We start from the raw sequence: 23,374 nt of genomic DNA, 5'->3' as shown, positions 1-23,374 counted from the left end.
GAGATTGAAAATCAATAGAAGTAGTCACTGAGATTGTCTGCTATCCATTATTTTGGTCATTATGTTGTTCTATTGATTTTTAATTTTAGGGACTAAAGTAATATGTTATGCAAATTTTAAGGATAATTTTGATTTAAAAACAATCGTCACTATTTTATACTGACATGGGTCCACACGTGCCGTATGGTTTTTCAAGAGCCACCAACTTTTCAAATCTCTCGTATCATATTCTCTCTCCTTCTCTCTCCCTCATCGAGCTTCTGTAGGTAGAGCTGCGGCGTCGCAAAACCATATAACAGAGGACTGATTTGCTAATTAAAATCTTCAAGGTGGTTTCTGCCACAAACAATTCAATCTGTTGGGTTTTTCTTATATTTTTTGGATTTGAATTTCTGATCTGTGAGTTTTAATAATTTGTTCTGTTTAGTGCCGATGGCATGCTTATCGTACCAGACTGCTGGATTATCATCGTCGACGACTACACGAGCAGTGCTGGCTCCCATGTGCCACCGTCGCAATCGTGCTAGTACAGTTGTGGTCGGAGCGAGCTCCAGGAAAAGAGGATTGAGGAGGCTGAACGCGGTGGCGGAGACGGCGGCGATGGAGGCAGTGGAGCTGAAGAAGGGGATTGCTGAGCTGTACGACGAGTCGTCTGGCTTGTGGGAGAACATCTGGGGCGACCACATGCACCACGGATACTACGACCCAGACGCCGACGTTTCGGTCTCCATTCCCGACCATCGCGCCGCCCAGATTCGCATGATCGACGAGGTCCTGCGATTCGCCGGCATTTCTGGTCACTCTCCTTCTATCTTATCTTTTAATTGTGGGTGATTTGATTAATTAGTGATAGTATTGGGGCATTAGTGTAATTTAAATTTGTAATTGGTTTTTGCAGAGGAGCCCCCAACTAGAATTCCTAAGAATTTGGTGGACGTGGGATGCGGGATAGGAGGGAGCTCCAGATATCTGGCTAGTAAATACGGGGCCAATGCCAAAGGCATCACCCTCAGCCCTGTGCAGGCTGAAAGGGCCAATGCTCTTGCTGCTGCTCAAGGGTTAGCCAACCAGGTAATCCCCACCTTATCGGTTGGTTAAGCCGGAATCCGATTAATTGGAACACTCTTTTTGTAGGAAGCATTTATGCTCGAGCGTGCTTTTGTTAGAACTTCTTTTATGAGAAGCACATTGAAAAGCACTTAGAAGTGATTCATGGAAAAACGTCCCAATTTAGGAATGGATTGGTATTGCTGTGCTTTGAAAAAATAATTGTTTATGCTGTGACGTGAGAATAAGTTTATTTTTTTGCTTCATGTTTTCAGTTTCTTTTTACCTAAAACTGTGAAAATAAATTATTTTTATACCTACTTTTTATAAGAATACCTCAGTATTAAATCAATTCTTAATGTTTCTATAATCTAAAAACACTTTTAAGATCTTTGCCAGACGTTGTCAAAAAGGAAAGCAGCTTTTTGCTCTTCCAATAGTAGTCCCCAAACAAATGGCTGGTTTGGTATTGCTGTGCTTTGAAAAAAAAGTTGATTCTGCTATGCTGTGAGAATAAGCGGCTGTGAAATAAAGCAGTAGAGTGTTTGGTAAACTTTTTTGTAAAAGTGCTTTTGAAAAAAAAAACAGTATTATAATGTTTGGTAAACTTTTATGTAAAACAGATGTGAAAAAAGCCGATTTTTCAAAGTTGAGTTTTGCAGCTTCTTGTTTTTTGCTTTTTTTCACCCAAAACTGTGAAAAAAAAGCTGAAGCTGAATGTTTACCAAATACAAAAACAGCTCCTAGCTTTTTTTGATACCAGCTTTTTTCAAAATCACATCAGTACCAAATCAGGTCAAAACCTGTTCATTTATCAGAGTTCCGGTAAAAAATTGTGGTCAATGACCGTTCTATAATTCAACGACAGAGGAGAAAATACAACATCAAAAGGTAAACAAACAGTTTGGATCCTTAGACTACGGGGACCAGGAGAACGGATAATTATATTTTGGATCCACGTGGGACCCATTTATGTGGGTAGGAACCTGCGACTTCTTCAGTTTCACCGTTGCACCAGTATGTATTGTTATCAATAACATCAACTATGTATATCTGTATTATGTGAACGGATCCCCATGTAAGCTTTTGGTTGATGATAGAGATGTAACATGTTCCATAACTCAGTTAAACGAAGGGAACTTTTGTTCATCATTTGCAGGCTTCGTTTCAAGTTGCAGATGCTCTGGACCAACCATTTCCTGACGGGGAATTTGATCTGGTATGGTCCATGGAGAGTGGAGAGCACATGCCTGACAAAGCCAAGGTAATACCTCTTTCCACTGGACTGGTTTGATAATACGGCAAGATTTGTAAAATTTCTACGCTGCGGTTAATTGCACTTTTCGAATACGGGCATGCCTTGATATGTAGTCAAATATGCTATTCATGTCTTTAATATTGTTGATACTCTGAATTTACAATTGTCAATATGTGGTAAATACGATGGAATGATACATCATCGTACTTTGTTCGCAAGTATAGTTAACTGCAACGTAGAAAGACTGCGTTAAACTCTTTGTATAAATATTTGCCCTAATATTCTCTTCGGTCTCTTCTTAAAACTGTGCAGTTTGTGAACGAGTTGGTTCGAGTTGCTGCACCAGGAGCAACAATAATTATAGTCACATGGTGCCACAGGGATCTTGGTGCTTCTGAAAAAACCCTGAAGCCAGATGAGAAGAGTCTCCTGGACAGGATATGCAATTCATTCTATCTTCCAGCCTGGTGTTCCACTGCTGATTATCTCAAATTACTCGAGTCCCACTCGCTCGAGGTAAATTACTTGCTCAAATATTGAAATGATTTTCCTAGATCCATATAACAAGCATGTGCATGGGGAGAAAATGGCTTCCTGCTCAAATATTGGCTGGACTAAATCCCTTCAAAACATGTCAAGTCTTGTTGAGCTAACAACTCAGTGTCTCTACATCAACCTGAAATAACATCTGAAACCTTCCATGGCAGGACATCAAGGCGGAAGATTGGTCCCCTTATGTTGCCCCGTTTTGGCCTGCAGTTATCCGCTCGGCATTGACATGGAAGGGTTTTACATCGCTGTTACTCACTGGTACGAACTTAGCATTTCTTCCCAATAAATTGTTTTGTGATGCACATTTCATACTACATCAGTTGATTTCTGCACGTTTCTATCTGTGGTTGCAGATACAGTCTCAACTGTCATTTATTCCATCTATATGATTGCGTTTCTCGAAATCTTTTGGTCGAAAAGCCGGAATAATTGTGTTTCTTGATTTGAATTGAGCAGGGATAAAAACAATAAAAGGAGCATTGGTAATGCCATTGATGATCCAAGGATTCAAGAAGGACCTAATCAAGTATTCGGTGATTACGTGCCGAAAGCCGGAATAAACACTGTCGTATGAACGGGTTTTTCTAAACTATGATGGCCAAAAACAGAATCAAAAGCTACATCTAGTTCTTCCCCAATAATCTGTGCTGGTGAGCCACATTGTTTCGATTACGAAACAATTATTAGACTTCCTTCTGATACAATCTTGTTTCTGATTAAGATAGGAAAATGAATGATTCGGAAACCCCAATATAACACACACATATTGGGATGTATTCTTGTTTGTTTTTAGATCGATACTGGGATTACGCATTGATTTCAAGGAAAATTGTAGCAATGGTCTTTCAATTTTGCCCAATTAGAGCAATAGTTCATAAATTAAAAATCTATGACCATTTGGTCCTTAACGCATCAAAAAGTGCAGTTATGGTTATTTTCGTCAATTTCGTTAAAACTTATGTCAAAATTACCTCAATTTTAATGTACTTGGAGAAATGGTCCCTCAATTTTAATCTAATTGGAGCAATGATCCCTCAACTTTAATCCAATTGTAACAATGATTTTTTCAACATGACTCGTTTTGATAGAAGTTCAGATAGAGTAGATGAAAATGACCATAGCTTCACGTTTTAAAGAGTTAAGGACTATTGGTCATGCCTTTTTAGTTGAAGAACCATTGCTCCAATCAGGTGAAATTGAGGGACTATTACAACATTTTCCTCTTGATTTCAAGAGAGAATCTCCTCCAACTACCATGAAATTTAAATTCAATAGAATAGATACGCCTGCGAACATAATAGTGTCTAACATTATAATGTGTGGACTAAATAATCATGGATAAACATACAATAAGTAAAAAAAGTAAAAGCGAAAGAAAGCCCCATGGATGTAAGAAGGAAAGCATCTCATGCGCGTGCGAGGCTGGGAAAGAATGAGATATTTAAGTTAAATTAATAATTAGGATTTGGCTTCTGTGGATCGAAATCAAATCTCTCACCGTTCATAACTCATTATTTATATTAGTAAAAAACTGAAACATTTAATTTACAAATAAAGGTATCTAATTGGTACGTGTTAATTATGAAAATTTTACACTTTAGCGGAATTGTTATTGATATTTCAAATTTTTCATTTTACACTTTAAATTTTTTATATTTAAAAAGAAAAATACACTTGTGAGGTGTGTAGAATGAGATTTTTGAAGTGTCAATAACATTTACTTTTAAATTAGGGAATTGTTATTAGCATCCCAAAAATCTCATTTGGTACTTCAAACTTTCTATAATTATAAAGAAAAATACATTTGTAAAGAATGTAAGATGAGATTTTGAAGTGCTGATAACAATTCTTTTAAATTATTATGCATAATTAAGATAAACTAATATACATATATATATATTATTTTAGAAAGGTTTATGGTAAAAAATTTTGAGAAGAAAAAAACAGGTTTATATTTAAATGCACACGTGGTAACTAGGTCAGTAAGATTTGTAGGCGCACCGACGTGGTATAGTTGTGCTGGCCTCAGCTCTGTGCTGTCTTGGTCTGTTGGTTTTATTTTGAAGCTCTGTCTCCTTTTTAAATGAATCTCTTTGATCAATCAAAAAAAAAAAAAAATGTCAATGGGCTTAACAATTCATACGCGGTAACCCCACGCACCGAACAATAAAAAGGACCGGCTTTACTGGCCTCTCAGTTTCAATCCACTCACATCCTTTTTTATTTTGTGCGATCACGATTAAATCACGTCAATATTTTATATTAATTTTTTTTATAAAAATAATAAGATAAAAAATAATAATGATATAAAATATTAACGTGATTTAATCGTAACCGTATCAATAAAAAAAAATGAAATGTATGAGAATTATGAGGATAGAGAAGCCAGGCCTCAATAAAAAAGCGCCACCACAGCAAGGAAAGCGATTTACATACATCTTTATGGTAGTATTATAATAGAATAATACATATTTACATATTTACTGGTATAATTAGATACCTTTTCAGTGTCGGTTTAACAACGATACAATAATATGGTGCTCGTTTCATGTAAATTATTTTCGAGGTGGAGGCCATATAGATAGTCAATTTAACGTGAATCTCATGATCTCTGTCTCATATGATAGTAAATCTCCCTCCTTATATATGTGCACAAATCAAAGCCCAGCCACTCATTCCGCTGCCGCTCAATTCTCTCCCTCTCTTTTTGTACCATTGAATTGAAAATATCTGATCTAAGTCGTCTCATATAAATTTTCCCGGAAAGTTGAAGAAAAGAAAAGAAAATACAAGCGCCACCGCAGTTGCAGCAAGATCTGCGCCATTTCCACTCTCCATGTACTGCTCTCTCTCTCTCTCTCTCTCTCTCTCCAGTTCTGCAACTTTGTGTGTATTTCTGGGTTTATGACGTTTACGATTTGGCTTCTGTGTTTCTGCATTTCTCTAAAACTCAAAAAATGGGGTTTTCTGGATTTCTTGTATGAATATCTTTGATCGTGGATATATGGTGATTAAGTTGCATTTGATGTATGCATTTGATTTTGGTTTATTACGCAGAACCCAGAATTTTCTTTTTTGTTTTTGGTTTAATTTAATTGAAAATGATGGAAAATTTAGGAATTAAATGCTCGGATCCTTAATCTTTGCCAAATTGAGACTCAGAAACTAGAATTCCATATTTTTGGAAAATGAATAATTGACCCATTGCAGCAGAGAGTGTTAAGACCCACAATTTTCCTTCATTTTCTTGGTAACCAAACAGGGGTCTTACTAACACACTAGTGTTGTTGTTTGTGATGTTTTAGATCTCCAACTAGTAAATAAGAACAATCCCTTTGTTATTGTCTTTGAATTTTGATTCAGATCTGTGAATTGTATGCCTTGGTGGCAGCTTATGTCGATTGGAATAATCTTTTCCTTGTTCAGCAATTAATCGACTAGTTAAACTCGGTATTTGTATGATCGGCCATTTCCCTGCTTGGATTTTAGAGAAATTGCCTTATAATCCATGGTTTATTCCATGTCATGAAAATTTCTGTATCCGTCAACGATTTTCATTGCTTATTTGTAAACTCATTGTCTGAATAATCATCTGCATGTTGTTTCGATTCTGAACAGCGAGGTACCATCTTATCAGCTAAGATGAGTTCGAGTGATGGGAAGATTCATCCAGTGAGTTCTAATGGCAACATTAAGGAAAAACCCTTTAAGATCTTTGTGGGTTATGATCCGCGTGAAGATCTCGCATACGAGGTCTGTCGCCACTCAATTTTGAAGCGGTCTTCAATCCCTGTAGAGATCACACCAATCAAACAATCAGATCTGCGAAAGGATGGCCTGTACTGGCGTGAACGAGGGCAGTTTGAAAGCACTGAGTTTTCATTTTCTCGGTTCTTGACTCCACGTTTGGCGAATTATGAAGGTTGGGCAATGTTTGTGGATTGTGATTTTCTTTACCTTGCTGACATTAAGGAGCTGCGGGACTTGATTGACGATAAGTACGCTATAATGTGTGTTCAACATGATTATACTCCAAAAGAGACAACAAAAATGGATGGAGCCGTTCAAACTGTGTATCCGAGGAAGAACTGGTCTTCCATGGTATTGTATAACTGTGGGCATCCCAAGAACAAGGTCTTAACACCCGAGGTTGTGAACAAGGAAACGGGTGCTTTTCTTCACAGGTTTCAGTGGCTCGAGGATAATGAAATAGGGTCGATCCCGTTTGTATGGAATTTTCTCGAGGGACATAACAAGGTTGTTGAAAATGATCCTCAAACACAACCCAAGGCTGTACACTACACTCGTGGAGGACCGTGGTTTGAAGCTTGGAAGCATTGCGAGTTTGCAGACCTGTGGTTGAACGAGAAGGAGGAGTATGTGAAGGAATCAACGAAGAAAACAGAGAAATAGAAAGAATCGGTAGCTGGCAATTGGCGTAACTTTATTTGAAGTTTGCGATTCGTTATTGAAGTTCCTTTTGATCCTGCTGCTCGTCCATTCTTTATGTGAAATGTGCTGAATGAATCCCAGAAGAAGTTAGGAAGATTTAGAAATTCCATCTACAAATTGACCTTAGTTTGTTCAAAAGGATTTACATTCTTTGTAATTCTATTTTTTACCTCGTCGATTGGAAATGTGTTGTATAACTTGGAATTTTCGTTGTATTATTTTTTACTATTTTCTTCCAAAAGCCTTGTATTTAAGTTTGTTTGCCCAGGAAATAAAGGTATTTATGAAATTTGATCGGAAGGTTATTTTATGAAATTAAAAATTTGCGTACTTTATTGGCCTCTAACCCCGACTGGGTCACTCATCAGCCTCTGGGTTTCCGAACCAGTCGGTGAAAATTTTCAATCTGTTGAAAACACTGCTCGGCATGTCAAATATTATAATAAAATTAGATGAAATAATTTTTTTAAAATTTTTACTTAATTATATTATTACATTTGATGTATCAGATCAGACATGTTAAAAATCTTTGAACCAGTCAAGCTTGACACTGGCTCATTGAAAATTCTCTCAACCGGTGGGGCTTAACCTTTTGACATGTGTAACGTTCTCACTCTTCATCTCACTGTTAAAACAAGAATTATTTCAGTGTATCAGTAACACGAGCACGTAAACTTACATTATATGTCATTGTGGAAAAGGAAACTTTTTAAAAAATCCGTACAAATAACGCGGGCACATTAAAATCTCTCTAGGGAAGAACCCGCTGGAGCCTCCATATAAAATGATCCGCCTCATTCCTCAGGATTAAAATTGTCACCGCAAATTATAAATTGAAAATTCCGCAAAGCCTTGTAGAAAACCTAGCACTAGCAAGCAATGGAGTTTTGGGGTATTCCTCTGTCTCTCTCTGTAATTTTGAAAACTTCTCTCGCTTCCTGATCGTTTGATTTGTTAGGGTTTTGTTTTCTCATTACGAATTTTGCGTTTTTATTTGTAACGTTTTTGCTGTTTGGTTGCCGAGAAAACTCTGGAAAATGACGGTACTAGTCTGGTTAAAATTTTATGCTGTGGGTCGGAAGTTTGTAGCGCTTGAGTCTAGGTTTTTTTTAGACCTTTTTTTGTTTTTAAAGTTATTTTTGCTGTTAGTATTTTTCTGGCTCCATGTTCTTCGTTTAGAACTTAATCCACTCTGTTTGTTTGCTGAGAAAATAAATGGAAAGTATATTTAAGTTTGATTGTTGATTTTTTAGGGTTTTGTTTACTCATGTATGGGTTTTGCGCTTTTAATTCATACATTCTTTTGCTTTTTTTTTTTTTTTTTTTTTTTTTTTTTTGGATGAAGCATTCTTTTGCTGTTTGGTTGCTGAGAAAACTAGGGAAAATGGCAGGACCAGTGTGGTTAATTTTCGTAGCGCTTGACTTTTTTAGCTTCTGTTTCTTTCTAAAATGTTTTGACAAGTATTTTTGTGGCTTCTTGTTGCTTATTTAGAACTTAATTCACTCTGTTTGTTTGCCGAGAAAATAAATGGAAAATATATTTAGTCTGAGTTTGTAAAGGTTTTTTTTCAGTTGCTGACATGTTTAACTCGGATTTTTGGCATGCGTTGCGTTTCTGCTCTAGCATAAGTTTTAATTTTCTTTTGTTGAGATGGTTAACGTTTAAGATTCCATGTTATTTTTCTTCATGTGGCTTCTTACTTCTTAGTTACAGTAATGCACGTGTTAATTCTTTGTACATGTTGAAGGTGCTATGGTGCTATGGTAACAAAATTATAATCATTGTATTTCGTTTTGAACCGATGCAATGTGCTTCTGGTGAATACAATTGTATGTGATATATGTTAAGGATGATTTGTTATCTGTTTCAAGTTATTGAATAGAATGTGATATCTATTCCATAATTGTTTTTGCATTGGGTTGATGTGATTCAGGAATCTCGTTTGCGTTTTTTCCCTCCCATGTTTAATTTTTATTGCAAAATAGGCATCTCTTACGTTTTTTCCCTCAATGTCCTTTTTTCTCTTTACTTTCAAATTTGCAGTTATTAATTACTACTTAATGTGACTCAATGTCCAGGTGCTGAGGTAAAAAGTGGTCAGTCTCTTGTTGTCGATCCTGGTGAAAAGCTCCTGCATCTTTCGCAGGTACTCAGCTAGCTGTAAAATTTTGTGACCGTTATTTTTTCATTTTTCTGTTTCTTTTGCCTTTAATATGTTGTGCAAGTTTGTGTAAAAATTATTTTTATAATGCAGGCTTGTCTGGATGACCTTAAGAAAGCGAAGGGAAGCGATTCTATTTCACTCTTCGCGAAAGTTGGCGATCTGAAGCTTGTTCTTGGGTTTCTTTCTGCTGAGAAATCCCCTCAGTTAATGTTTGATATTGTGTTTGATGAGAAATTTGAGCTATCCCATAACTGGAAAAATGGGAGCGTCCACTTCACTGGATATAAGTCTTTGTGATATCCTTTTTTTTAATGACGTTTCATGTTAAATGGTGTGTCTTACATGTTACTTGTTCTCAGATTACTTTCTTGATTATTGAATTTTTTGTTAAATCCTTGACTGCTATGTTTTGTCTTCACTATTGTGGAGTCTGGTGAGTCACCATTCTGATATTTGGTTTTATCATAATTCTAACTTCCAAACGCATTTGATTCTTAAGCTGTTGATCTGTTTTTTCTTCTAGATTCTGAAGAGGAGGATGCACCACCTATTAGGGCACCTACTCTGGTTGATAAGGGTAAAGATAATGCTGCTTCATTTTTTATTACTGGGATTTGAGGCTTTTTTTCTTCTTTTTAATAACTTGATATTGTGATTTGGAACGAGTTGGCTTGCAGGAAAAGCAAAGGTTAATGGTACTGAGGTAGCTAAGAAACCTATTAAATCTGAGCAAAAGGAAGCTAGTAGCGATGATGAAGATGAATCTGATGATGAAGAGTTTGTTGGTCATCCGGTATTCACATCTTTCAATTCTGTTTGAATATCCTTTTCGATAACTGAAATATTTTACCAGATGTGAATGTCTAACGGTAATTTACCTACTGTGGTTAACTGAGAAAAGTACATCTGAAACAAACATGTTCATTGCCCAAGTTATATACGATATTGGACTTGTGTTCTGGGATGTATTGTACGTGCGATTTCTATGTAATTGTTTAGAAAGGTTCCCATAATCTCTGTTCTTTAGGTATATTTAGTTGCGGTATTAATCCATAAGAAATATGAACAGAAAAAGCTTTATTTAGGTGTTAATTCTAGAAATATAGATTCTGGGTATCGGAAACAATTATTGGGCTCTAGAGCATGCGTACTTGTGTACAGAAATTTCCCAGATGTGACTACTAGAAGTTTGGCATTTATGTCTACAACACTCTGGAGTAATCGACTTCTTGCATTTGAAACTGATTACTGAATTTTTAAAACTTTTCTGGCTTATTACAAATTATTGTTTTAACTTTGTTGATGTGATTTTGCATGGTATTATCCAGAGACAATGTGTACTGAATATATCTTCTTGCTGAGTTGTTTTATAGGCCTTGGCTGAGGCAGATGGCAGTAAAGATTTTGACAAAAGCGATGATGATTCTGACAGTGACGATGACAGTGATGACAGTGAAGAGGATGAAGAGACTCCGAAGAAGGTAATAAAGCTCCTATTATGAAGGCCTTTACTTTTTGATGTCTGAGAGTGCTTATATCTCTTCTGTGTTGTTTTCGTTATCAAATTATCATTGCTAAGTAAATATATTCATCTGTTCTGTTGTCGAGGCTGATGTTGGCAAGAAGCGACCTGCTGAATCTTCTAAAACACCTGCTAATGACAAGAAGCCAAAGTTTGTTACTCCTGAAAAGATTGGTAAAGTTCTCTGTCTTCCGATGCTATTTTTCATTCTGTTACCATTTTAAACATTTTGGTGTGTGCTGTGGATGACGCATTTTACAAAGTTTTAATAAATTTAAACATGTACTTTGCCAAATTTTAACTTGTAAACATGGATTTTGTGTTGGGTGCCGTCTGTAGTATCATTTCAATTGGATATGTTATATGTTCCCTGTCACACAGCGGCGATTTGAAATGGAGATGATTGTCTGACCATTATATAAGCAGAGATGTTTAATTGACTGCTACTTGTCGGTGCAGGTAGCAAGAAAGGCAGCGTCCACACAGCAACTCCACACCCTTCAAAGCAGACTGGGAAAAAACCAGCTACGTCCGACCAGTCAAAGCAGCAGGCTCCTAAATTAGGCGGTGCATTCCATTGCCAACCCTGCAACAGGTAAATTCTATTTTTTTTTAATAAGTTTCAATTCTTGCTAGTGTCTGTCTCTTCGTAAACGGAATTGTAATTTCTTGCACTGTTCTTCACGCAGGTCGTTTAACTCGGATGGTGCATTGCAAAGCCATACAAAGGCAAAGCACAGTGCTGCAAAGTGAAAGGCAGATTATTATCCGCCCTCTACATGGCGATGTTTTGGGATTTTGATCAGAAGAAAGAAGTTCGGTTTAGCAAGATAAACGGAGATTATTGGTTACTAACTGGTTCCGTTTTAACCAGCATGGATGAGAATTTAAGACGTTTTGATGCTTTATTTTACGTAGCTGTTGGTTGCTTTCGTTTCTTACCAAGATCTGGTCGTCTCGTGTGTAGAATTGCCGAAAACGAAATTGCAGTTCATTGAGAAAAGTACTTAAAAAAGACCCCACCTAGGCTCTAGTGTTCTCCGCTCCACTTCTTCATATTGTTGAGGTAAGAGTATTTTGCTCGTCGAATGTGACAAGAACGTCCGACTTCTTGCGTCATGTTGCATATTTTCTGAATCATGTCGAAAAATTTTGCCAATGGTTCTTCTGAATCCGCAGACAGAACACTCTAACCAGCGCAGCCTGTTTGTGGCTCCTGCGGATTCAGAAGAACACTCCAACCAGCGCAGCCGGCAACCAAGGAACGAGAACGGTATTTTCTCGTATATCATGTGTTCAAATGTCATGGTGTCTGGGTGTTCTTAACTTTCCATTAACTGAAATCCGTTTTTGGAAATTCTAAACACGAGAATAACCAATTCTTGGTAAGAAACGAAAGCAACGAACACCTATGTAAAATAACGCAACGGTTACTCATAACGTCTCAAATTCGAAAACCATAGAATTCAGAACAATTTTATAAGAAAATGCCTCCCATATCAACTGCAGTCAATTCTCATCCAAGCTGGTTAAAACAGAACCAGTTATTAATTACTTTTGAGACTTGATGAGACGGCGATTTTTCGATAAAAACAATAAACTGCTATTTGATTTGTTCCGCAGCAAGAATTACAATTGCACTAAAGGCCTACAGACACATATGCAGGGAAAAAACTACTAGGGAGCCATATCCTACAGAAACTGGAATAAAGGAAGTAGCAGGAATAATAATATAATCACCGTCAGTCACCCGAATTAGGAAAAGCAGCAACAAAAGATCACGCTAACAATTCTAACAGCATAGGTTTGAAGAACTTAATCAAGACATCTCAGAAAATATCTTGTAATTCCAGTAAAAACATTCATGTCTCTTACTTCACGTACACTAGGATCTTTCCTATAATAAAAACTCACCATTGTAGGTGGCAGACTCCTGCACCAAGATCGCGAAATTACCTTACCGCCTCCAAAACCGTTCACATTAGAGATAATGGACATAGTTCCTGGACAACAGCCATCTTGTATACAAGTAGCACAGTAAGCTGCTTGAAATAACTGAGGCTTGATCTTGGAAGCAGGAAGATTAATTTTGTATCTAACGTGCTACTGCTGCTGCTGATGAGGATCGTCGTAGTACTGATCATTGTTCTCTGCAGAACCATTCCATTGATCATCCTGATTGTTGCTGTTATTATTGTCATCATACTTATTTCCAGAGTCCACCTGTTCCCGCTCCTTGTTCCATTGTTCGATCTTAGCCCTTCTTTCGGCACTACTTTCCCTGGCTGGAGGACTCCTCCTCCTTCCCCCAGCACCTACAGGGCTTCTACTTCTTCCTCTACGCCCAGGACTGCGGCTTCTAGGCCTCCTGCTCTTATCATTGAAACGATGATCTCTGTCATCTTCTCCTCTTCTACCAAAACCACGACCTCCATGCGGGCGCTCCTGATAACCACCACGATGATGCCTTTGAGGACTGCGGCTTCTGCTTCGACTGCGACTATGCCTTCGCTTGTTTCTCCCAAATAACCGCCTCCTCAACTCCCTAACAATTGACACAAGTTCGTGCATAAACAAACAAGTCATTATGAAAATCATGCTGTTTGCAAAACAAGAGAAAAGTACCATCTCACCTGCTAATTTTCTTCAAGTGCATGAAGTTGCAGTAGCCACCTCGATTGCATACATTTTCTTCGTACTGCCTACAGGTAGCTTCACGAAAATCCGTCACGGGGGAAAAGTCGACGATGATGGGACGCCCTAGAATGTTTAACATTCATCATATTACCAAAACGTTAGTAACTGCATGATAGCAGTAATTCTACTAATACTAATAGTACTATCATTGTAATGAAAGAAAAACAATGAAAAAGATCAGAGAACAATAAGACTGCCACCACCACCGGCTGACAAGAAAATTTAAAAATCTCGAGATTCATACATATACAATTCAAAATAACTCAAATTCAATGGAATCCTACCAATATATTCAATGCCGAAGGATAAAGCTTCATTACCTTAACTTGCAAATGGCTGTAATGATTAACAGTTTTAGAAGTTACTGAGGAATTAAATACGTTTTCTTTCATTTAATGGTCCAACAACTATAAGACAACCATGCAGTCATTTCTACAAACATTATGTAACAACGACATTTTTATCCTTTATTTCTTCTTTAAAGTAATTTTGTGATCTACAAATAGGTAAACATTATGGTCAATGGAATGAAACTCCCCCTTTCGGCCTAGATATAAATATGAATAAAGTATGTTTGGACGAGTAGAACTAGACATATGTAAACATATAAGAACCAATCCGTCTATATAATAGATAAGCATCGATTCAAGGTTTGTCCAATTAAAGGAAAAACAAGAGTACATCCAATATACACATATCCTTGAACAACTATGAGTTACCTGAACAAATGTGGTTCATCAAATCATAATCTAAGATGATTAAAAGACTGACCAAAGTACAATGCTTGTAGCTCAGAAAACCTAATTCGGCCGTTCCAACCCACTTGGGCTAAATTGGACATGGTCTGAAACTTTGAATCTCAATACCTAAAGACCTGAAACCAGATTTATTATTTAATCTTATCCATGGAACTGTCATACTTTATGATAATGCCAAGCCAGGAAATAATTATGCAACACCATCACATATTAAAATTTGAGCAACTCACTCAAATGATTGAAAATCTGTTACATACGTATGGTCTTCTAACAATATACAAAGAAGTTTCTTATGTGCGATTGTGTGAATGCACGATTTGCTTTCATCCTAAATCCAACAGTCTCAAGGCCAGCCCTGATAGACAGCATGTTTAAAAATTCAATCAATCGATTAATAGCTCGGCTCTAAGTTGGAAGTTCGGCAATAATGAGAAATAAACACTGAACTGTCATGTAGCACAATACATCTACCGATCACGAATCAATCAAAAGGACTTCGGCGAAACAAATTACAGCAGCAGATAAAACCACCATAGCATCACGAATATCGACCATCATGTTCGTAACATACCAATATAAGAAAAAGAAGGGGAACTAACCTGCATAGAACCTGCCAGTGAGATTCTGAAGCGCAGCTTGAGCATGTTCTTCCTCCCTGAACTGAACGTACACATTACCAACCTACACACGCAAAAACACAATCAATTAGTCGAACAAAAATAAAAAACTAAAAAATTACACACAAAAAAAAACCCTAGAAATTGAAAATTATACCATGTGGTCAGCCAAATTGTCACAGATATTCAAGCTCTCGATCTGTCCGTACTTGCTCAGCTCCTCGAACAGATCCTCATAAAAATCCTGCACTCAAAAACAAAATCCCAATTCAAGACATAAAAATCCTGCACCCAAAAACAAAATCCCAATTCGAGAGAGAGAGAGAGAGAGGGAGAGAGAGAGACTGACGGACCTCGAAGTTGTCCTGGATCTTGCGGGGGTCGAGGGCTTGGCCCTGGGGGTCGACGCCCGGGTTGGTGAGCATATCGGGGCGCTGGTACATGTTGGAGAGAAGGAGGGTGGGGCTGATGCTGGGCTTGGTGTGGAGGCGGGAGCAGCGGTCTCCGTGCCGGCAAGCTCCGATCTTGAAGTAGAAGGGGCAGTTGACGCGGTCCTTCTCTGTGCCGAAGATGGATGCCAAGTGCTCCGCCATGGCTGTGAAACCTCCGAAGTGTGAAGATGTCGAATTCTGCTTTGTTTTAGGGTTTTAAGTTTCACGAAACGCGCAGCGGCAGCAGTGCTATTCTTGTATGTTGCATAATTGTATTCAAAGTGAAGTTAGATAAATAAAAGCCTTTGGTAAATTATAAACGTGAAGCAGGTTTGCCCGAGAGGTTAAGGGGGCAGACTTAAGATCTGCTGTACATAAGTACGCGTGGGTTCGAACCCCACAGCCTGCATTCTTTTTATTTTTATTTTTTTTCTTTATAACTTTTAAAACCTTCTAATAAAAATTAAATTTTTTTTTTTAAATATCATATAAACTTGTACTCATATTTCAATTTGTCATATAAATTACAATTTTAAACAATTTGTCATACCAGCTTTCCGAAATCATCAATTTGTCTTCTCATCTTAACTCCGTTAAGTTTTCCATCCAAAATAAATCATGTGCGAGGCACATAACTTGTGTTCAGAATTATATCTATCATTTTAACACCCCACTTTCTTCTATTAAGTTGCATTAGATTAAAACAATTCTAGGGTGTTCATTTTAGTATGTCATGAAATCAAAAACTTAAAACCATTGAAGCATATTGAACATGATGCACACACCAAACTCGAAAAACAGGTAACGATGATTTAATGCGAACGCTAAAAGAGAAGACGATCAAGTTGTTCTTAAAACACAGAAATTTACTTGTAGCAAACATTAAGAAGGCAACTCAAAACAGATTACATAGTCAAACACGCTTACTCGAAAATTTCCAGTGGAGCACTGTTTTCAAGCTCTCAGAACAAAACTTACTCTGAAAGTTATTGGAAAAGGGTTTCAAGTTTTCCACATAACTAAGCCATTCTACATAAAAACTTATTCCCTAACACTGTCAAACTCCGATATCTCATATCCCGCAAAAGCCTTGGAAGCACTTCATAATCTAATAGGGCTCAACGGGCACGCGGAACTTGGCTCCGGCATACACTGCCTCAGCACCGAGCTCCTCCTCGATTCGCAAGAGCTACATTTACAAAACATGAGATGTTCAGAAACTAAGTTGAAGAATTCAACGAACAAAGAACTAAGAAATTTTACGAAATCATACGAGCACAATAGAAAAATGGTGCTAGTACAGACCTGGTTGTACTTGGCAAGACGCTCTGACCTGCAGGGAGCTCCTGTCTTGATTTGTCCCTGAAAAAAATATAAAAACTTGTGAGAAATCGAATGGAGGTTTGGAGAAAACTGAGGGATAACACAGATTTCAGATCAAATAATTACCGTAGCCAAACCAACAGCGAGATCAGCAATGAAGGTGTCCTCGGTTTCTCCACTGCGGTGGCTGGTCATCACACCCCATCCAGCTTTCTTGGACATTCTTACAGCCTCAATACTCTCAGTTACTGATCCAATTTGATTCACCTGTATTCCAAACAAGATTAAAAAGGGTTATTATTTTCATGACGGTAAAAACCACAGGCTCTAGTATTTTCAACTAGGAAGTGAGATTCCTGTTGTACCTTGAGAAGAAGCGCATTGCAAGATTTCTCCTTGATTGCCTTCTCAACCCTCTGAAAATACAAATAGGAAAAGTAGAGATGTCAATAAAGTGAGGACATCAGAAAGAAACTTTAAATTGAATCCCAACTTTCTCGGGAGAAAGTAAGATGGGAAAAAATATCGCTTGTAAGAGATCAACCGACCTTGGGGTTGGTGACCAACAGATCATCTCCCACAATTTGTATTTTTTCTCCAACTTCAGCTGTCATCTTGGCATAGTGCTCCCAGTCATCTTGGTCAAATGGATCTTCAATTGAAACAATTGGGTACTCACTTGCAAATGACTTATAGAGGTCCTTGAGAGCATTTCCTGAGATCTTTTGGGAACCATCATTTTTCTGTAAAGACAACGAAGAAAGCAGAAGATTAAGTTAATAATTAATTCTTAATAAACTTTTTTAGAGGTCGGATAAACAAACAGCAGCAACCCAGATTGAGAGGAGGGGATTGTAAAAAGGTGAACCTCTTCCTTGAAGTTCAGGTCATAGGTTTTATCTGATCCATAAAACTCAGATGCAGCAACATCCATTCCAATGACAACCTGAAGAGAAAACAAAAAGAAATTCCATTAATAACTATTGCAGGGTCATAAAATTTTCTTTGTTATGGAACATTAGGATTAGAAACAAACTTACTTTGCCGGTGTATCCAGCCTTCTCGATGGCTGTCTTGAGCAATTCAAGACCTTCCTTGTTCTCCTGAATTCATGTAAAAATGATGATAATTTCAGTACACAAATGTGAAAGAAATAAAAAGTAACGAGAAAAAACTTCAATTGAATGATTAGGTTACATAAAACTATGGTTAACCTGGATGTTAGGAGCAAATCCACCTTCGTCACCAACATTGGTTGCATCCTGACCGTACTTCTTTTTAATCACAGACTATAGAGAACAAAAGACAGTGGTCAGTGAGAAAGTAAGATGCATAACTGAATCATACAAGCATGCTCAACAATACCAAGGACATGAATCCTGAAAATATCAGAGGAAAGTACTGGCATAATTTAGCAGATAATTCCAAGAAGAGAATTACTAAAATCTCCTCTTCGCAAGGACCCTATGATGATCTTATGAATATAGAATAAGAAACAATACGTTCCCAAAAATTTCTAAACCCCTTCCCTTAAATAAAGGTAACCCACCTTAAGGTTGTGATATACTTCCACACCCATCTTCATGGCTTCCTTGAATGAGGAAGCTCCAATAGGAAGAATCATGAACTCCTGCATTGCAAGCTTGTTTCCTGCATGTGATCCACCGTTGATGACATTGAAAGCAGGAACGGGCAACACTAGGTTCTTGTTGCCAGCAAGATTGGCGATATGCTGCAATGAAAAAGACAGCAACATTAAAAACAGATTCATATAACATTAAAAAGAAACAGCTAAACAAGGAAAAAGCAATTCATCCATCCTTTAAAACCTACATCACAACAGTGAACACTAAAAATGAAAAGAAGCGCAATAGATATCATTTGATCTTAAACCCTAAACCCTATACCTTGTAGAGAGGAACTTTCTTGACGCTAGCACCAGCCTTGGCGACTGCAAGAGACACGGCCAAGATGGCATTTGCACCAAGCTGAAAAACAAATTATATCCCAGTTAATTTGATTGACAACGCCTACAACCAACGATTTACACATAGACCAAATGTAACAAGCAGAAATATATTATACCTTTTGCTTGCACCAACCCCACTCGTTGACAGTTCCATCGAGCTGTTGAACCATGAAGTTGTCAATAGCAGTCTGTTCGCTTGGGTCCTGCGCAATGCAACAAGAAACATTAGTTTACAATTACATCCGCCTGAAACAGCAATCTTAAGGTTCCAAACATTAAATTGACAAAAACAGAACACATAATCTAATAGAATGCAAGCAGATTCAACCAACCTTGCCGATCAAAGCGGGGCCAATGATTGTGTTGACATTGTTGACAGCCTACACACAACAAAAAAAGATAATAACCCAATCACAAAAAGATCAACTCTATGTTCAATCTGGGTGGTACACAAAATCAACTAACAACGAAGCGATTCCTCACCTTCGATACACCCTTTCCGAGGTAGTCTTTGCCTCCATCGCGCAACTCAAGGGCCTCGTAAACTCCTGCAAGTTATTGACAAAAGATAAATTACACTTGTTTGATAAGACTATCAAGATGTATACTAGACAATAAACACGAACCATCGGACAAGTTCCAAACATCGAAATCTTTCAAATAACACGAAAAAAGTGAGAAATCGATCAGAGAAATTTACCAGTGGATGCACCACTTGGAACAGCGGCTCTAGCCAAAGTTCCATCTGACAGAATGATATCGACCTGCAACAAACACACATCCATTTTTTTTTTTTAATTTTCAATCAAATATTTATTGATCTATTTGAATATTAATTTCAACAAAATTACAGATCGCAAAATTAAATTCGAAAAAATAAAAACAAATGTTCGTATATAATCAAGCAACCATCAATCTAATCAGCTAACGCTCTTGCCTGTCGTAATCACAAACGAAACGCATCGTTTTAACCGAATCGAATTCAAATCGGTGAAAAACAAAAAGTAGAAAAGAGGATTGCGATCCGTGATTGAACAAGTAGATCGGCGACCTAGAAAGTATCGAAGAGAGAGAGAGAGAGAGAGAGAGAGAGAGAGAGGAACCTCGACGGTGGGATTGCCACGGCTGTCGAAGATCTGCCTAGCCTTGACGCTCTGGATCGTCGCCATGGATGGATGCAGAGAGAGAGAGAGACGTGAGAGAGTGTGGAGAAAGTTAGTTGGGAGAGATTTTGGTGAGAGCTTTACTTGGGAGAGTGAAGAGACGGGCCAATTTGTAGAGGAATTAGTTAATTACAGCCGTCCGATTTAGGTTTAGCTGACTCATTAAGCAACTATTTATAATTGATGAGTGTTAGTGGCACTCCAAAAATCTCATTATACTCCTTATAAATGTATTTTTTTCTTTTTAAATATAGAAAATTTGAAATATATAATGAGATTTTTGGTGTGCCAATAACAATTTCCTTATAATTTTGTTTAGAAAAGAAAAATAATTTGTAGCAAAAGAAGAATATTTTTATTTAGCTCCTGGCTTGAGAGTAATATTTTATTTATGATTGTTAGATGAGTTTATTTATTATTAAATTAAAAAAAATGTATTGTGGATAAAAATAAAATAAAAATTTAAATTCATTCAAAGTGATTAGCATTTTGAGGATGGTGGGCAAAAATACACTAGTACCAAGAATCCAAGACCCCTCAAACAAAATAAATTATAAATCAGTTGAAAAAGGCTGGTGGTCGGCACACTTATTTTTATATCTCACATACTTTCTCAATTTCCAGCTTTCTTCCAAAAATTGATATTGATCAACAGATAAAATTAATAAATATGTGTGGAAAGTAAAAGAAAGGATGACACTCTAAAAATAAATTTATTTTTTGATAGAACTAAAATTAAATATATTGTCCAAAACGAATATAATAATAAAACAGAAAAATAAAAATGTGTAGGTCAGATCTGACTTTCTTGTTTCACGTGATGTGGTACGTATGATTTTTATTTCTGGAATTGGTGGTATAATTTCAAACATTTTCTTTTTGAAAAAAAAAAATTATGGTCACGAAGTTTTGCAAACATTTTCTTCTTGTAAATAAGGGATTTAATTGTTGTGCAAGGAATTTGATTGCTGAGCAAGAACGAAGATTGCTCATTATTCTCCTCAAATATTTGTTCATGATTGATGGTAAACATCCTGTTTTATGCTTTTATTTGTTGTGCAATGCAAGGCTTTTAATTATTGGGCAAGAATATAAAATTTAGTTGCTATTATTACTCTACTCATCTTGTATATCACGTGTTATAAATACAAAACATAATTCAGATTCTTAATGATTGATACAGTCGTTTACAATTAATAGTGTTGGAATAAGAGTGTCGCTCAATTGGTTAAAAACATTTATTTTGCTTGTTCAGTAATGTTCCACTTGAAGACTCATTCATTTTGTTCCTATAGATGTTGTCTCAAGTTTCAACTTAGACCTTTTTTCTTATGTCCTTTCATGAATCATTCATGACTTATATTTATATTTTTTTCATTCAATTATGTGTTAATTTACAGGGAGCGAATTCAAATATGAGAATAAGGAAACATTCACATTGTCCTAGTGAAATGGATTGAATCTACTCCAAATTTCTGTATCCCGAGCCCACGGACAGATAGATCCAGACCACACAATTTCAATCTTACATCCCTATTAGTCAATTCCATTAGTTTATTTCACAAAATCCATATCTTTCCCTCTCTGTTGAACGACTCAAATCTCCTTGTCTGTAGATTTATAGTGAATCTCACTGATAGTGAAATAGTGTAACCCACACATACGCTCGTGTTGTATCAAATTGATTTTTCAAAACATATGTTTTCTTAATAATATTTTTTTGGTCAAGCATATATTTGTGTAATTAAGAAATGAAAATGACAACATCATTTCAGTTGGTTAATAATTTATTGGATTTCGATGAGGATGCTCAGCTGCCAAGGCATATTCTCTCTTGCGGCATGTTACGGGTTGACTCGCAACACAAAACTGCAACATCTCTCTTATCAGCTTTTGGATTCCATGTATATATATATATATATATATATATATATATGTGTGTGTGTGTATGTGTATGTATACGTATACATACATGTGTAATGACCGTAGATTACATGACCAGGTAAATATGTGATTATACATTACATTGTTTGATTTTAATTTAATGGTATGTAGTTGTTTATAACTTTTCTTGTTGTGCTTTCTCTTCTATCGTTAAATTAACTTCAAACGGTGCGTGAACAAAATTTTCTTAGATCATAAAATCTTGGAGAACGGAACTCGCATAAATGAACATAAATAAAAATAATTATGCGATTGAAAAATATATATGGTTATATAGAATTATGGATAAATGGGTTAATTCCATCCAATAGAGTCCATTTCTAAGTTATTGGCCTCATTTATTTCTTTTAATTATCGTTACTTTAAAAATACAAAACTGTACGCTTCGTTTGTGATTTGACCCATAAGTCCAACCTGGTTGGCATCTCACGGACGCATTTTTGTCATCATTTTAGAATAGTGGTAATGTTAATCACTATATTTGCATTATTGGATGAGCAAAAATTTTGAAATTTATGTCTATTTATTATACACATCTTAAATTCAAACTCATTTCACGATAATAAATAGAATAGTAAACAAAAATATTCTCGTATCTCACACAAAAAGGACATGATTTTTTCTTCTCTCTCTAAAAATATTTTAGTCTTTTTACTCTTTTCGCAGATATTTTGTGATTCGAAAATTGGTGGCTAAATGGTCAATGCGCATGCGATTGCATGCTTGTATTTATTTAAAGACTTTTTGGCGTAAACTATGAACTTAGACGATGGGAAAAAAAAAAAAAAAAAACTTTAACGAAAAACTCCGCACTACTCTTTACTTTAACAAAAAAAATTACATTTTTACACTCAAAAGTTAATCATAGTACTATTCACTTTACCTTATAAAAAAAAGGTTTTTATGTTTTATAAAACAAGTCAATAATGATTTTTTTTTAAAAAAAAAATGAACCATGAACACTGATAAGTGATAATATAGACTGATAATTTTTTCAAACAAACATTCTTCCTTCGTTTTGGCCAGGTTAAAACCTTGCACATGCTGTGTCAAATACTCACTTAGGCAAATTGTCGACCAGTTTACATGCATTAGGATACTATCTAGTCGATTAAGGGATTATCAGAGGCACTATCCATCCACTTTTTTCGACCTTCATGGATCAATTGACCGATCTTGAACTTTGGAGAATTCACCATTGGCTTGAATAATATCACCCAAGAATAGCAAGCCAAAAATCATCATAGTTTGTTTGAGAATTTTTATGTTTGAAGCTTTTTTATTCATAAGCACTTATGTTAAAAGTGCTTTCACTAGAAGCACATTAAAATTTCTATTAAAATCCAAGTGAAACACTTGAAAGTATTTCTTGAATAAGCATATGAGATTCAATTCTCTAGAAAGCAGTTATATGATCAAAAAACACTTTTTAACTTTTTAAGTCAAACACAGTTACAAACGCTTTTGATTATAATA

At 36.4% G+C, this 23,374-nt stretch overlaps 5 protein-coding genes and 1 non-coding gene across 7 annotated transcripts; 4 read left to right on the top strand and 2 right to left on the bottom strand.

Annotated features, from left to right (window-relative positions):
* The first annotated feature begins 176 nt into the window (after positions 1–176).
* On the top strand, positions 177–4,129 carry LOC137713323 (gamma-tocopherol methyltransferase, chloroplastic). 2 transcript variants are annotated; one of them, XM_068452605.1, is made up of 7 exons: positions 177–329; positions 428–796; positions 899–1,071; positions 2,207–2,311; positions 2,618–2,821; positions 3,013–3,115; positions 3,314–4,129. In XM_068452605.1, the coding sequence occupies exons 2-7, from the start codon at positions 433–435 to the stop codon at positions 3,415–3,417; spliced, it is 1,053 nt and encodes a 350-aa protein (XP_068308706.1). In that variant the 5' UTR covers positions 177–329; positions 428–432; the 3' UTR covers positions 3,418–4,129. The 2 variants fall into 2 exon arrangements, with proteins under 2 accessions (XP_068308706.1, XP_068308707.1); XM_068452606.1 differs by having other exon boundaries at positions 189–329; positions 454–796.
* A 1,281-nt stretch (positions 4,130–5,410) lies between these two features.
* LOC137713324 (protein CDI-like) lies at positions 5,411–7,605 on the top strand. Its single transcript, XM_068452607.1, has 2 exons — positions 5,411–5,695; positions 6,476–7,605. Exon 2 carries the CDS (start codon positions 6,500–6,502, stop codon positions 7,268–7,270), a length of 771 nt encoding a protein of 256 aa, XP_068308708.1. The 5' UTR covers positions 5,411–5,695; positions 6,476–6,499; the 3' UTR covers positions 7,271–7,605.
* Positions 7,606–8,021: 416 nt separating this feature from the next.
* LOC137712492 (histone deacetylase HDT1-like) lies at positions 8,022–12,101 on the top strand. Its single transcript, XM_068451563.1, has 10 exons — positions 8,022–8,201; positions 9,389–9,456; positions 9,565–9,770; positions 9,894–9,907; positions 9,998–10,051; positions 10,152–10,267; positions 10,848–10,955; positions 11,083–11,170; positions 11,456–11,591; positions 11,686–12,101. The coding sequence occupies exons 1-10, from the start codon at positions 8,189–8,191 to the stop codon at positions 11,747–11,749; spliced, it is 867 nt and encodes a 288-aa protein (XP_068307664.1). The 5' UTR covers positions 8,022–8,188; the 3' UTR covers positions 11,750–12,101.
* Positions 12,102–12,703: 602 nt separating this feature from the next.
* Positions 12,704–15,740, bottom strand: LOC137712491 (splicing factor U2af small subunit B-like). Its single transcript, XM_068451562.1, has 5 exons — positions 15,422–15,740; positions 15,226–15,312; positions 15,051–15,132; positions 13,630–13,756; positions 12,704–13,541 (listed from the first exon to the last, which is right to left on the bottom strand). Exons 1-5 carry the CDS (start codon positions 15,659–15,661, stop codon positions 13,100–13,102), a joined length of 978 nt encoding a protein of 325 aa, XP_068307663.1. The 5' UTR covers positions 15,662–15,740; the 3' UTR covers positions 12,704–13,099.
* An 85-nt stretch (positions 15,741–15,825) lies between these two features.
* Positions 15,826–15,908, top strand: TRNAL-UAA (transfer RNA leucine (anticodon UAA)). Its single transcript has one exon. It is a non-coding gene; the product is annotated as a tRNA-Leu (tRNA).
* A 416-nt stretch (positions 15,909–16,324) lies between these two features.
* LOC137713724 (enolase-like) lies at positions 16,325–20,033 on the bottom strand. Its single transcript, XM_068453067.1, has 15 exons — positions 19,895–20,033; positions 19,492–19,555; positions 19,275–19,339; positions 19,124–19,171; positions 18,908–18,994; positions 18,730–18,810; positions 18,372–18,554; positions 18,037–18,111; positions 17,863–17,925; positions 17,691–17,768; positions 17,371–17,565; positions 17,188–17,238; positions 16,949–17,089; positions 16,805–16,861; positions 16,325–16,688 (listed from the first exon to the last, which is right to left on the bottom strand). Exons 1-15 carry the CDS (start codon positions 19,958–19,960, stop codon positions 16,608–16,610), a joined length of 1,335 nt encoding a protein of 444 aa, XP_068309168.1. The 5' UTR covers positions 19,961–20,033; the 3' UTR covers positions 16,325–16,607.
* Positions 20,034–23,374: the final 3,341 nt, after the last annotated feature.

Source organism: Pyrus communis, chromosome 13 (genome assembly GCF_963583255.1).
Source record: "Pyrus communis chromosome 13, drPyrComm1.1, whole genome shotgun sequence".
In the NCBI taxonomy this organism is placed as follows: Eukaryota; Viridiplantae; Streptophyta; class Magnoliopsida; order Rosales; family Rosaceae; genus Pyrus; species Pyrus communis.
Note: the sequence above shows the minus strand (reverse complement) of the source record. Positions and strands in the feature narration are given on the sequence as shown.